A 13,217-nucleotide genomic window follows, 5' to 3' on the forward strand; every position below is an offset into this window, starting at 1 on the left:
CCTGTGGTTTATGATGGGTCCGTTCCAGACCATACATCATTCAGCAAGGGGGTAGGGGAGGCTCTGTGACTGTGAAGGGAACAAAAAAAAAAACCAACCCTTTATCACACATAATTCTTGAGTTACAGGTAATAAAATATATCTTTGTAATCATCTCTTTAATTAAACCAAAAAATTCTGTCGCCCTCACAGAGTTGTGCCACTTAGTGCCTGTGGCACATAGTAAACTAGTTTTAACAAGATTGTCCCTAAAAAAGCAAGGCAGTATTTTAATACGACTCCACACTGAACTTGGTTTCTTCTGTTTAAAAAGAGTTAGAAGGGGCATAAATCTTACAGCAAATGCTTCCAGGATGAAGCCAGTATAAATTGTTGTATTCGCTGAATAACTACCAATGTTTGAAATAGAAGTTTCATGTATAGTAGAAATGTATATTGTCAGGATACTTGAAGGTCATATAAAATCCCGTTGTTTTAACTCTCATTCTTTGACAATGCACATATGAAATTATTGTTTATTGTTTTGAACATACCAAAGCCCTTGGTACTATATAGGTGCGTGCATGTGTGCGCCCTCTTCCTAAGTTGCTGATCTTCATTTCTAAATCATGCCGTGCTCACATTTTGTTGCACAATATTATAAGAAAATTATTACTTTATTTTGACATTTTTCCTGGGAAGCTCTCCTAAACTGCTTCAGAGAATGTCAAGAGCACTTGCAGCAAGTAATGAAAAGAACCTTAGAAAACTCATCTTTCATGATAATCTGACTGAGCTTTAAAGCCACACGCTTCATGGCAAAGTGTTATCGGAGTGCATTGTCACTCTCTTGAACAGCTGCATGCTAGGGGAATCTTCAGCTAATATTGGACTAGGACTATGTATTTCCAAAGTACATTTATTATTAAACAAGCTAAGCACCTAGCTTCAGAGGTCTGTGCTAATATTGTTAATTTAGGGCTCAATTTTAAGATTTTCGAGGTGGCAGATGTCACTGAGTGGCTCAGTGCCACGGGTGTAAATGGGAGGTGGTACCTAACTTCTGCTTGTGCATCTGAAAATCTCCTTACTGGCATGTTTAGAGGTGTCAGTAATCTGGTGGCAGTTTCTCACATGGGCGGTTTGTAGACTTGTGTCTGCAAAGTATGACTTGTAGAAATAGGTGTGCCTTTTCCAAACTCTTTTCTGTCTTGTGCACTTGACAATAACGGCTCTATAGCCTGGTACAGGGTTTTTTCTCAGTTTCTTTTACACTGAAGAAAACCACAATAAGCACTAGAATAATAAATAGTAATTCTAATGCAATTTTTTTTTTTTTTTGCAAAAAAGCTAGGGCAGTCTTTTTGTTCTACCAGAAACCTTTTTATTTATTCGTTTTAAATGAGCCCATTTTCCAAGATGAAAGATGATGGGCAGCAAGCAGCACTTTAATGTATGATGCCAGTAAAAGCAATACTGCCTGGTAGGGGAACAAAAAAGTTAAGAGCAGGAGTTAAGAAAAGATCAAAATCTTTTAACTACAGCATAGTTTTTCTGTCTCTATAGTACTGTGTACATACGTACACATCTGTCTATCTGTAACAAGGCAGAGAGATATACAAAGATACATTCAGAATAACAGGGTAAAAAATTAACATCAGAATGTATATAAATGTCTTTATGATCTATTAATATTTAGGTGTATGCGTATTTATAGTTCTGTTCATATTTATTAGATGCTAGAGATGTATAACATGAAGTGTAGAAGAAAAAAAAAGAATGTGATAAATGAAACTAACCATAAATAAGACTCATCATTAATATTTCCTTTCAGAAGTGTGTTGCTAGAGGGACTGTGTTAATTAGTACTGAGATATTTTGGGGTGGATGCGTTACAAATAAACAGACAAACATACAGCCAGATAAACTGCATTGTCCTTCCACCTTGGTACTTTTGTGAACAAAGTGCAGTGTCTTGACAGATTCATAGTTTTGATTTTCTTTTAGTGGCCTCTTCAAGTGTTAATAAAAATATAAAAGTTTTATGTCTGTTTCAGAATTATTTGGAGTGCAGCCTTCTGCCGTGGTGCTTCCGAGAATGTCAAATAGAACCTGAAGGGAAAGGTCACGGAGCCCAGCTCTCACAAATCAGATGCCTGTGCCAAAGGGAATAAGGTTTTCCACCTGCGCAGAGAGATTTTACACTTAGCTGCACTCATGGTTTTCACCAAAGGAAATCGGTCAGGTTTTGTGCAGGCAGTGGGTGGGGTGCAGATACCAATCCCTGTGACAGACGTCACGTCGGTCGCAGCTGTCAGATAGAATTGTCACCAGTTTATGTTGAGCTTTGCAGATATTTAACAGAAATGGCTTTGTTAAAACTTTAAAGGCGGAAAAAAAAATTAAAAGGAGGATGACAGTAAGGAGGGGATAATAAAGAAAAAACTGGTAAGCTAGTTCTGTACTGTGCAGTGCCTCTGGTGCCACCTGGGTGGCAGGATGTGTAGAAGTTGATCCAAAGTCATGAAAAAATCCTCATTTGCCAGCAAAGACTTGAAATAGTTTGTTTCAGTCGCTGCCAATGTGAAATTTCCCTATTTTTTTTCTCTAGAGTAAATAATTAAAATAATCAGTGCTTGTTGGCATTGTGCTACACAATATCATGTCACATTCCATAAGCTCTTTGCTGTGAAATGACGGAATTGTGCGTTTCCTGAGACAGATTCATTCACAAGCCTGGGACACATACAAATGGAAAAGAAAAGGACAAAACCCTCCCTCAGATCTCTGTGCTGTGCAATTCCCTGGTAGCTCTGGGAATTCATTGCCGCTCGGAGGCTGGAATCCAAATTCAAAACTTACAAGTTAACAATGAACGCAGTAATTTTAAAAAATGTTTTTGCAGCATATTAATCTTTCACCCTCACCACTAAGAGTGCATGCCTGGTCCTGACATGGAGCTGAGCTGCATGGAAGTTGTGACACTTCATATTTGCCAAAGGATGGTCTCTGGATTGTAAAAATTACATAAACATTGTAAAAATTACGTAAACCAGACTATTTTCTTGGCTTCTATAAAGAGTCAGCTTCGGTGATGGAGCTGGGGATCTGTCAGTCCTTTTTGTTTGTGTACAGCTAAGTTACAGCAGCGCTGCAGTTTAGGTAAGATTTTTGAAAGGCGTAAGCAAAATAGAGGCTGTTTGTTCATTTTATTTTTAGGGAGAAACAGGCAAAGATCAGGTCTGTATTTCAAAGCTTTTCCAATATAAGTTTAGAAAAAAAATACCAAAAAAACCCAACAGTATTTGACAGAGCTGTGCTGGTAAAATCCTGAGTTTATTTGCTCTTACAGAAGCCAAAGGCACCTTGGCGGATATACTTTATTTTAGGGAACTGCTTTACACAAACAATTCAGAATTTACACAGAAATTCACAAATTTGCCAGTGTAACTATACCAGCTAATCATTTCTGGGTTGGACAAGGCTGAACTGTGTCGTTTTCTATTTGTTTATATATTTGTCTCCATATGTTAGTGTATGAAAGAGCCACACAACAGACACAGGAGACAGGGTGCACAGGGAAACCAGTTAAAATCTCTCTGTAAAAGAGTTCCTCAGTGCCTCAACTGCAGCCATCAGAGAGATGTGCCGCATTTCTTTCAAGGATAACCTGAGGTGTAGTAACAGTTGTGTTTCTGAAATGTGCAGCAAATCTGAGAGTTATTTCCATTTCTCCGGGCCTTTTCTGCGTGAGGGATGGCACCCAGCTGCTTGTGCTGAGCCTGTGCAAGTTAAACACCACTGAAAGAAGGCTTGTGAGGGGTAATCATCCAAGTGGGATAGACATCGCCTAAACCACAGCCACTGGGATATCCTGGCTGATTGCAGATGAGTTTTAGGGTTTATAGAAAATACATTGCAATGTATAAAACATGGGGAACTGAATACACCTTTTGACACTTCAAAGAAGGCACACATTTTCCATAGTCCTGACTTCCTGCATCTCTTACTTAGAAAAGAGAGCTGCAGGCTCCCGGTTCTTCAGGAAGTTGGTTGCAGTTTTAGGCACAAGTGTTCAGAAACATTCAGTTAGTGTGATAGTTGGAGATGTCCCTGCTCCTTGCAGGGGGGTTGGACTAGATGACCGTTGAAGGTCCCTTCCAACCCTAACCATTCTGTGATTCTCTGATTTATAGCAACTCAAAATCAGAGCACGGATGCATCGTCCTTTGCTCAAGCCAATGGATTTTCTTGCCTCACACTGGGGTGCTGTCCCCCATTAAGATGCAGCGGAGGTGCGTTATCCTCAGTCGTTTAGCTGGAAGGGGGCTCGTGCAAGCCGTTAGTGCTGTCACAATGGCACGGCAAAGTGATATGAGCATCCTCTTGAAGTTTAAGAGAGTTGTAATGACAGGTTTCTAAATATGTGAACCCAGATCTGAGGGGCTGAGGGCACAACATGGGTGACTGCAGCATCTCGTCAAAGTGACAAGGCTCACAGTCAGGTTTTATGTTTAGGGCATTTCTGAGAGGGAAAGAGCTATAATGGTGCATTATTTTATATATGGTATATCTATAAACATGTTCTATATAGAAAGATATGGTTATTTGTTTGTTTAAATGCCTAGACCACTGGGGCCAGCAGTTCAGCTTGAGCCTTCAAAGGCTACCAATGCCTCTGGTGTATAATCTCAGGGTAGTTAAAGGTGTTCCTTTTCAGTAAGCCTAGCAGAAAATCCAGAGTCTCCAGGGCTGCAAGAAAATTTGCTTAGCTAGGCACTGCAGAGGCTACTTTCCCACGTTTCCAGTAACTTACTGAAGAACTTAAACATGCTATTTAAATTTAAGTAACTCATTTACAGTCTGCTAGATATTCTGGGTTTTTTTCCACTTCCGTCTGTGTTTAAGGCAATGATTCTTCATAAACTGTCAGAGTCTAAACAGTAACCCTCTGCCTTGATTTTATTAAGTCTGTGATTCCCTTTTATTAAGTTAAATAACAAACACCATGGGTTAAAAGTCTGCGTATCATCCTTTGACAGCGACACGGACCTTTTTAAAAGCATTTCTTGTAGGGCGTTCAATTCAATCAGATGCATACTGATGGAAAAACAGCCACCCAGAGCTCTCGTTGACTGTGTGTAGCCAAAGCCTGACAGCCTAGCATCAAGCAAAAAAAATTGATTTCAAACCAAAAAGTCAATATTGTGCTCTTGCAAAGGCACTTTGGCACTTGAGAGGAAAGTTTACATGCAATGTACACATTTGATGAGAAAAATACAGAGGAGATGCCTTGTTTGGTCTTGATTCGGCGCACTGGTTGTTTCCTATAAACAGTAAAACCGGTGAAGTGTTAACCTGTGCAGCTAGAGAGGAGCTTCAACTGCTTTTACATGTGCACATATACCATACAAGTGGGGCTGATTTTTGATGTCATTCCTCTAAACAAATGAGATTACGTACATATATTTCAGAATGAAGTCCTCACAGTTTATAAAACCTAGACTTGTCAAACAGTAGAAAGGTGCTATTTTATGTGCTGTGTGGTTTCTTGGTCCTCCATTTCCACTTGCTACTGGTTACAGTGTTTGCAAGATGAAGAATGATTGCATTTTTTAGACTTTGTACACTACTGGAGGTCAAGTTTGGATTTTAGTTTAGGTTATTTTTTTTAGAGTGGCATTTCTTAGGGGCCAGCATTGGGACTGCACTCTCGGCAAGTTCGCCAGCAACACCAAGCTGTGTGGTGCCGTTGGCACACTGGAGGGAAGGGATGACATCCAGAGAGACCTGGACAGACTTGAGAGGTGGGCCCGTGCCAACCTCATGAAGTTCAACCAGGCCAAGTGTAAGGTCCTGCACATGGCTCGGGGCAATTCCAGGCACAAATTCAGGCTGGGCGGAGAATGGATGGAGAGTAGCCCTGAGGAGAAGGACTTGGGGGTGCTGGTGGATGAGAAGCTCAACATGAGCCGGCAATGCACACTTACAGCCCAGAAGGCCAACCGCATCCTGGGCTGCATCAAAAGAAGTGCTGCCTGGAGAGGTGGTGGATGCCCCATCCCTGGAAACATTCCAGGCCAGGTTGGACGGGGCTGTGAGCAACCTGATCTGGTTGGAGATATCCCTGCTCCTTGCAGGGGGTTGGACTGGATGGCCTTTAAAGGTTCCTTCATGTATATAGCATGATAAAGTACCGGAGAGATCCAAAGCTGTAAAGACTGCAATTCAAAGAGCTCGGCTTTGAGAAGACTCTTTGAACCAGAATACTCTCTAGAACCAGGGCATGCACACTGCTGATTTTAATTGCATGGTGAGGACTATGCTTTTCTCTGGTGAGAGTCTTTGATGGAACAGCAGCTCCCTATTATGCTGTTACTTAAAATAAAAGAGAGAAGAAACACCAAGGTAGCTTCCCTCTTGTTGTTTTGTTACTTAATGGAGATTATACATCAGTTCTCTGGGGTTTTTTTTTATGATTCACTGTCATTTTGTGGCTTAGCATTTTGAAAACCAGCAGCACAAGATGTTGCTACAGAAAAAGCTGTATTTCACAGCATGGTACAAACACTCCTCTTGATTGTAGGAGAAGCTGGTCTTAAGTGAAATTCAGTGGATATGCTTCTTAAGAAGACATTCGGTCACTCAAATTGTGCCACTAATTCCAATTTCTAAGTGTTAGTGAGGGAAAGCAGACATCTCTGTGCACCTAAATCATCTGAATACTGAGTGACCTGTTTCACTCCATTTCTGTCACCATCCTGAGAGGTGGCTTCCCCAATGGACTAGCTGACTGTCCTATGTAGACAGAGTCTGGTGTAGGACATTCATTGGAAAAGGGAATTCTCCTCTAGACTGCACAGTATCAATAGGAGCTCTGAGATGGACCTGCTTGGTACAGCACAGGCACTGCCTTTGCACATTCCTTCAGCTCAGTCCAGATGTTGCACATTCAGAAAGATTCTGTGCAAACAGGAGAAAAGCTTGGTCTGCAGTTGGTCCTGGCTGTCACCGGGAGCCACCAAGGTACCAGCTGAGCCAACAGCAGCTTGGCCTCCCTTTCTAATCCTTGTGTTATTTTGTTATCTGCCAACTTGAGGGTTAAATATTCTGCTTGCTTTTCATTTTGCTTGTCGTTGGCTTGCCATGTGCCTGATTGATAGGGAAACTGTTTCTGGCAAGCTGACCTACAGACGCCTCTCAGGGTCTCTTCACATCTCTTCTCCTCTCCACTTCTTGCAGCCAGGCCGGGCCGAGTTGGGCCCAGTCGGCCGCCCGGCGGGTGGCCAGAGGGTGAGGGCCGCAAGGCCCACAAGGCTCATGCCTACCCCTCTCTGCCCCTGCGCCAACTTCTTCACATCTTCTTCTTCTTTTTTTTTTTTTTATTTTTCCCCTTCTTAAATACCTTGTCACAGAGGTGCTAACAGGGAACATTCTGCCTCCAATTGGCTCGGCCTTGGCCAGCAGCGGGTCCGCCCTAGGCCTGGCCAAGTCCACTGGACAAAGGGGAAACTTCTAGCAGCTTCTTACAGAAGACCCCCCCAAAATAAAACCAACACAACAACAAAAAAATAAGATTAGTGAGTGAAGGCACCCCAGCTTCTGTAATCAATGGCAGCGAAAGGGCCAGGGAGCCTGTGAAGGTAATTTCAGCCGGCTGGTGGTGTGAACGCTGTGAGTGTACATCTGCAGCAGGTTGCAATGTGGTCCTGGAGCTGAAGGAAGGCTCTTAGCTGCTCTGTCAGTTGAATGCAGAGTTCGTTATTTTAAAAAAGATTGTTTCCTCTGCAGCGGGGCGGGGGGAGTTCTCCACGTGTGGGTACAAGCGCGATTGCCCAAAGTCACACTGCCAACTTAGTCATCACAGCTACTGTGGAGTGTAAGTTCAAGGGAGCAATGAGTGATTCATTCCACCTGGCAGTACATACAGTGAGTAAAGACAAATATTTCCTGTGCCTAACCCAGACACCAGTCAGGCATCAGGCTGTCTGAATAGGAGCAGACATACAAATGACAAATGTGTGGAGGAACAGGAGAAGCTGGGGAAAAAAAAAAAAGATGACAACGTATTTTTCACTCTGAGGTTAGCACATTTGCCCTGAACACAATCCCAAAACCTAATGAATCAGAAAGTGTAATTGTTACATAGACTAATTTCAAAACAGTCCTACTCATTAAAGATTAAGAGAAAGAAAAGGAACATGAGGTTCAAACCTTTTATCCAGATTTTGTCATATTAGCTCCTCATTGGTAATTTTTTATGGTTCACATTTATTCAGTTCTTCATTCACAGGATTCTGTCAAGGTTCTCTAATGTGTGCCAAGTACAAGCTTCATTAACTGAGTTGTCTTTCAGCCCTGCTTTATCTGTGGTTACCAAGCCAGTGCTAGTCAATGGCATTTTAATATTAAAAAACAAACAAAAAAGTGACATAAAGGCAACTTGATTTCTATTGGTGTTTTTCGCAATCAGATTTCCAATGTTTCATTACATTTGAATACTGACATATTTCATGTTTGACACACTTTGGAGACCCGTTAGAGACAATGAGGCTTACAGGGGTGTTCACTAAGTTCTGAGCTATTTAGACTTCCACAGTACCAGCCCGTCTTCTAGAAATGTCGAGCTTCATCACCGGGAGCCTGTTTCATTGGCACCTGGCATCTAAGACTGAGGACTCCTTTACTATGGACAGATCTCTTTTGCTGTCCCTTCAAGGGAAAAATCATTCCATAGGCTGTGTTGCTTGACTCTGAAGGCTATTAGAAGTTTGTTGGGGGAGTGGGGTGGGGTGTTTTACAAAGTGGGGTTTTTTTTAATTCCTGAGTGCTTTTTTTTAGTTTAGCTGGTCCTTCTGAATAACATATATCAGATTTTTCATGCCAACAAGTAGAGAGGGAATGATAAACTGGTTGATGCCCCATCCCTGGAAACATTCAAGGCCAGGTTGGATGGGGCCTGAGCAACCTGATCTGGTTGGAGATGTCCCTTGTAGGGGGGTTCTCAGTACAACTGATGCCCGAGATAAATACTCCACACAAACAGGGAAAGGGGGGTAAACAGGTGAATCCTGGAACACGCAATAGGTGTATTGTGAAGTTCTCCTGCTACTGGTTGACTTCCCCTGTTGGAGGCACCATTTTCAGACTGTGAGTCTGAGCTTGTTTCCAAAGAGCTGTTATGTAAATTCCAATTTACACCCTATTATTGCAGACACATTGCAGATGCTATTATGGATAATGCTTTTGAATCAAGTGAAAATGTGTCATTTTCATTCTCTATATGCATACTCTCTGTGCTTTCTTTGCTAAATAAAGACAGCACATCTATCTTACTCCGGTCTATGTGATTTTTCACAGGATTTTATAGCTTGTATTTTTTCTTCTGATGTTTAGGTAGCTTTTCCTCCCAGAATATTTTTAATTTTATTCATATACAAATTCTGATTACTTATGTCATGTCTGAGCGTTACTGAATTTAATATACCTTGACTAGGATTAGCAACTATTTCCCTTGCCTTATTCTCTTTTTTTTTTTTTTTTTCTTCTCAAGTTAAGGAACATTAGAAAAAAGATGTAGATGAAAGTACAAGCTATCAAATCTTTCTACTGAAAATTACTGCAGCTGTGCAGGACTTTTTTGATGCACCAAACTATTGAGGTTCTCACCTTCTGTGGTCACCAAAGATCTTATGGGGTTTGCAAAAGATAGGGAATCCCACAAAGTGGGATCTTTCCTGATTTCCTAGAAGACCTAAAATTGAAATTGTCTCCTTATTTGAACGTGCTCTTTCTAACCATGGCCTTGCCCTTGGTGAAGCTGTGCTGGCTGTCTCGAACCACCTCCCTGTCCTCCATGTGCCTTAGCATAACTTCTGGGACGATCTGATCCATGATCTTCCAAGGCACAGGTCAGCAGTTCCCAGGGTCCTCCTTTCTACCCTTTCTAAAAATGGGTGCAATATTTCTCTTTTTCCAGCCAGCAAGGACTTCACCTGACTGCCATGACTTTTCAAATATCATGGAGAGTGGCTTGACAGCTACATCAGCCGATTCCCTCAGGACTCTGGGAAGCACTTCGTCAGGTCCTGTAGACTTATGTACATTCAGGTTCCTCGGATAGTCATGAACCTGATCTTCTCTTACAGTGGGACAGACTTTGCTCCCCCAGTCCCCATCTTACGCTCCATCCACTCGAGAGGTGTAGGGGGAGAGATTGCCAGTGAAGACTGAGGCAAAAAAGTTGTTGAGTGCCTCAGCCTTCTCCTCGTCCATTGTTACCCTTTTACTAGTCTTGCTCATCAGGGTGAATACATTCTTTTTTGACCTTCCTGTTCTGATTGACACACCTGTAGAAGCCTTTGTTTGCAGCCTTTCTGTCATTCTTTGCATCCCTTGCCAAGTTCAGCTCCAGCTGGGCCTTGGCCTTCCTGACCCCGTCTCTACACAACGGTGCAGGGTCCCTATACTCTTCCCAGGATACTTGTCCCTGCTTCCTCTGGTCCCATGTCTAACCTAACAAAGCCAGAGGTAAGATACACATTCAAACAGAATAATGGGACCTTTGTAATTGGCACCACCCTTTTTTTTTTTTTTTTTTTTTTTGCCAGACAACCTCAACCACCCCAAGGTTTTGGTATAATCAGCCATGGTTAATGGTAAGGTAATTTGAGTCAGTACAGAGTGAGGAGGGATGGAATATATCTCACGCATCTGTGTACTATTTCAATGTGTCTAGATATCCAGAAGGCTACAGAGATATTGAAAATGTTTTCCCTGTTCCTCTCCTGAATGAAAGTCCTAATCCAGATTTCAGAGGTGTCATTAAATGTCGTGGTAGTTTTGATACCGTTCGTTGTAATTTGGGACTGTGTACAGTTCACTCAGTTCTGAGCTCTCTAGTTAGATACTAAATGAGTTTTAGTTTTTTTGTGGTACAAAAGTCTGGTATGTATTAGATTGATACCTGTCCTGGTTCTGGCCAGGATAGAGTTAATATTTACCTGAGCTGGGTGGAGAACTGAAGCTGGTAGCCCCTATGGCTGGGATAGTTAACTAATTAGCTAACAGCTGGGGTTAATTTACCCAAATTAGCCAAAGGGCTATTCCATCCCATCTGACATCATGCTCAGTAAATAAGTGAGGAGGGTGCTGAAGGGAGTCTCCCTGCTACTTGGAAGAGACTGGATGTGGAGATCTGTTGTGAGCTATTGTACTGTATTTGTGTTCCATCACTGTCTTGTTTTTTTCTGTCATTACTGTTAAATTTACTTTTTGTTCAATCTCAACCCGCGTGTTTGTTTTTTTTTTTTTCCTGGTTTTCTTTTGTTTGTCAAATCTCCTCCTATTCTCCCGGAGAGTGGGGGGAGTGAGAGAGAGACTGCGTAGTCTGGTCCCCGTTGGGGCTGAACTACGACAATACCATATAAATTTTTTTTCAGATAAGGTATCAAATAACTGTTGTGTATTAATTACTTACAAGCGTAAACCTACTAAAATCAGAGAGGAATAAGTTTCCTGTATCCAATATCCAGTACGCTGAACTGTCAGTCTCCCTCCAGTTCTATCAAATATTTTAATTTTTCTTTGATTCCAGAAAACATGTGAAAAAAAAATACTTGATACTTAATTTAAAAACTAAAAATACCAATATAATCAGCACTAGGTTGGTCTTTCCTAAATGTTTGCCTTTCTCAATCTACCTCCTCCGACTCTTGGCTAATAAAGACTTTGAGTTTTACTCAAAGTATCCATATCACTGATCTTCACATCTTTCATCACCATATGTTGTTTCATTTTCCTGACACCTCAGTTTTTATGCCACATGCATTTTTTACTTGGTTTGAGTAGATCTCTAACAATACAAGCTATTGGATTTTGTTAAATTGTGTAACCCTGACACAGTTTTATGGCTTTCCCTAAACTCAGTTTATGATTAAATGTATTCTCAGTCTTCTTGTTGACTTAACTATTGAAAGTTCTCCGGCAAAACAGGCAGAACAAACTTCACTGGGAGCCATATATCCATCATAAAATTCCTCTAAAGTGTTATCTGTCCAGGCTGGTTGCATTTTTCATGCTTTATCACAAATCAGTGTCACAGATAGATTGCAGTTTGCAACCTGCAGTTGTTCATCGGAGTTAACTTGGCTGTCAGGACAGCCTTTTTGCAGTGCTTTAAGCTTTCATAACTGTTGTGCATGAAACCAAACTGTTTTTCTAGCCAGCTGGGGGATCAATGCATGTGTTGTTACAGCATATGGAACGAGGCTCTGTTACCCTTTCGGGTTTGATTTAGGATATATGGCATCCCAGCCTTCACACTTTTTAGAAGTGCCTGTGGAGAAATGAGTCCAGTATGGAACAACTGAAATCATGAACCTCACAAATATTTTACTTCTGTTTTAGATCATCCTCCGAACCTTCAAAATCATTCAAGACTTAGAACTCCGCCACCTCCAATATCACATGCTCACACCCCAAATCAACATCATGCGGCCTCCATTAATTCCCTAAACAGAGGGAACTTCACTCCACGCAGCAACCCCAGCCCAGCTCCGACGGACCACTCTCTTTCTGGAGAACAACCAGCCAGTGCTCAAGAGCCAGCCCATGCTCAGGACAACTGGTTACTTAACAGTAACATCCCACTGGAGACTAGGTAGGTCATTTTCTGTAGTACTTTACAATGTTCTGACTGTGTGTGCGAAGATGTTATGGAAAATACACACATCTGTATAGCTAGCTGTTCAGTTTGTGACCTGGGGTTTGGCTTACATATTTTGAGTTGTATTTATTATTCCTCCTGTCTTTTTATTTGGACTAGGAGAGGAGGAAATTGCTCTTCTTTCATAAACTAAAAATATTCTCTTTAACAGCTGCTCATAAGCTTGTTTTCATAATTTAAAATTGGAATCAGAATCATAGATTAAAATGTTCTTTTTTTTTTTTTTTCTTTTAATGCCTTTTCTTCCTATGTGGTAGGATAAATCAATATCCTATTTAAGAAACTGAAATCAGTCAATATATTGAAAAGATTTAGCCTTCTAGCTGTGACTTGACAAGCAGATACTTTTCTAAGTACATCATTCAGGGAAAGTTGATCATGTTTTACCTAATGAGGAGAGGTCGGCTGCTGCATTTTACTGTCCCACAACACTGCTCCAGCAAGCGTGAAACACTGGATAGCAGGACATCGGTCAATTAATGACGTTTCCATTTAGCTCTTAAATTCTTTT

The 13,217-nt window shown here is 41.4% G+C and overlaps 1 protein-coding gene across 2 annotated transcripts in view; it reads left to right on the plus strand.

Annotated features, from left to right (window-relative positions):
• TENM4 (teneurin transmembrane protein 4) overlaps nt 1-13,217 on the plus strand; it is a 607,238-nt gene that overhangs the window by 381,052 nt on the left and 212,969 nt on the right. For both annotated transcript variants that reach the window (XM_086739706.1, XM_086739707.1), the window contains exon 6: nt 12,388-12,640. In XM_086739706.1, the coding sequence (XP_086595832.1) occupies nt 12,388-12,640 (253 nt within the window). The remainder of the gene's footprint in view (nt 1-12,387; nt 12,641-13,217) is intronic.

Source organism: Chlamydotis macqueenii, chromosome 1 (assembly GCF_036417535.1).
Source record: "Chlamydotis macqueenii isolate bChlMac1 chromosome 1, bChlMac1.mat, whole genome shotgun sequence".
NCBI classification, from domain to species: Eukaryota; Metazoa; Chordata; class Aves; order Otidiformes; family Otididae; genus Chlamydotis; species Chlamydotis macqueenii.